The sequence below is a fragment of the Penaeus monodon genome, chromosome 29 (assembly GCF_015228065.2).
Source record: "Penaeus monodon isolate SGIC_2016 chromosome 29, NSTDA_Pmon_1, whole genome shotgun sequence".
In the NCBI taxonomy this organism is placed as follows: Eukaryota; Metazoa; Arthropoda; class Malacostraca; order Decapoda; family Penaeidae; genus Penaeus; species Penaeus monodon.
This window is the reverse complement of record NC_051414.1, coordinates 12,857,486-12,858,398: the sequence shown is the minus strand read 5'-3', so window position 1 is coordinate 12,858,398 and position 913 is coordinate 12,857,486. Positions and strand designations below refer to the sequence as shown.

Sequence of the window (913 nt, the reverse complement as noted above, 5' to 3'; positions counted from 1 at the left end):
AAGGGCCACTCCTTGTCTGAGGGACTACCTGTGATCCTGATGGTACCTCTGGGGAAACAGGAATATGATCTCCTTGAGCGACAAAGCCGGTACCTGCTCCTGCTCTGTACCGAATAGTTCTGCGGCGGCCATCAGTGCCTTGGAAACTGAATCTTCCCTTAACATTGAGGTTTGGGTCAGCACTCTCTTCTCGGTCACTAGAGTCAGTTTCGTAATTAAAACTGTAACTTCCATCTGGTGATGAAGAGCTGCTCACTTGTGCCGGGGATGCAGGTGCTGAAGATGTTGCAGGGGATGCAGGTGCTGAAGATGGTGCTGGTGCTGAAGGGCCACTCCTTGTCTGAGGGACTACCTGTGATCCTGATGGTACCTCTGGGGAAACAGGAATATGATCTCCTTGAGCGACAAAGCCGGTACCTGCTCCTGCTCTGTACCGAATAGTTCTGCGGCGTCCATCAGTGCCTTGGAAACTGAATCTTCCCTTAACATTGAGGTTTGGGTCAGCACTTTCTTCTCGGTCACTAGAATCGGTTTCATAATTAAAGCTGTAACTTCCATCTGGTGATGAAGAGCTGCTTACTTGTGCAGGAGAGGAAAATGGTGCTGGAGCTGAAGATGTTGCAGGGGATGCAGGTGCTGAAGGGTCACTCCTTGTTTGAGGGACTACCTGTGATCCTGAGGGAACCTCTGGAGAAACTGGAATGTGATCTCCTTGGGCGACAAAGCCGGTACCTGCTCCTGCTCTGTACTGAATAGTTCTGCGGCGGCCATCAGTGCCTTGGAAACTGAATCTTCCCTTAACATTGAGGTTTGGGTCAGCACTCTCTTCTCGGTCACTAGAGTCAGTTTCATAATTAAAGCTGTAACTTCCATCTGGTGATGAAGAGCTGCTCACTTGTGCAGGAGAGGAAAA

At 50.1% G+C, this 913-nt stretch overlaps 1 protein-coding gene across 1 annotated transcript in view; it reads right to left on the bottom strand.

Annotated features, from left to right (window-relative positions):
* The window catches only part of LOC119591966 (mucin-19-like), a gene marked incomplete in the record, with an annotated part of 7,802 nt that overhangs the window by 1,940 nt on the left and 4,949 nt on the right, over positions 1-913 (bottom strand). The window contains 1 exon segment of the mRNA XM_037940719.1: positions 311-642. Coding sequence (XP_037796647.1) covers positions 311-642 — 332 coding nt within the window.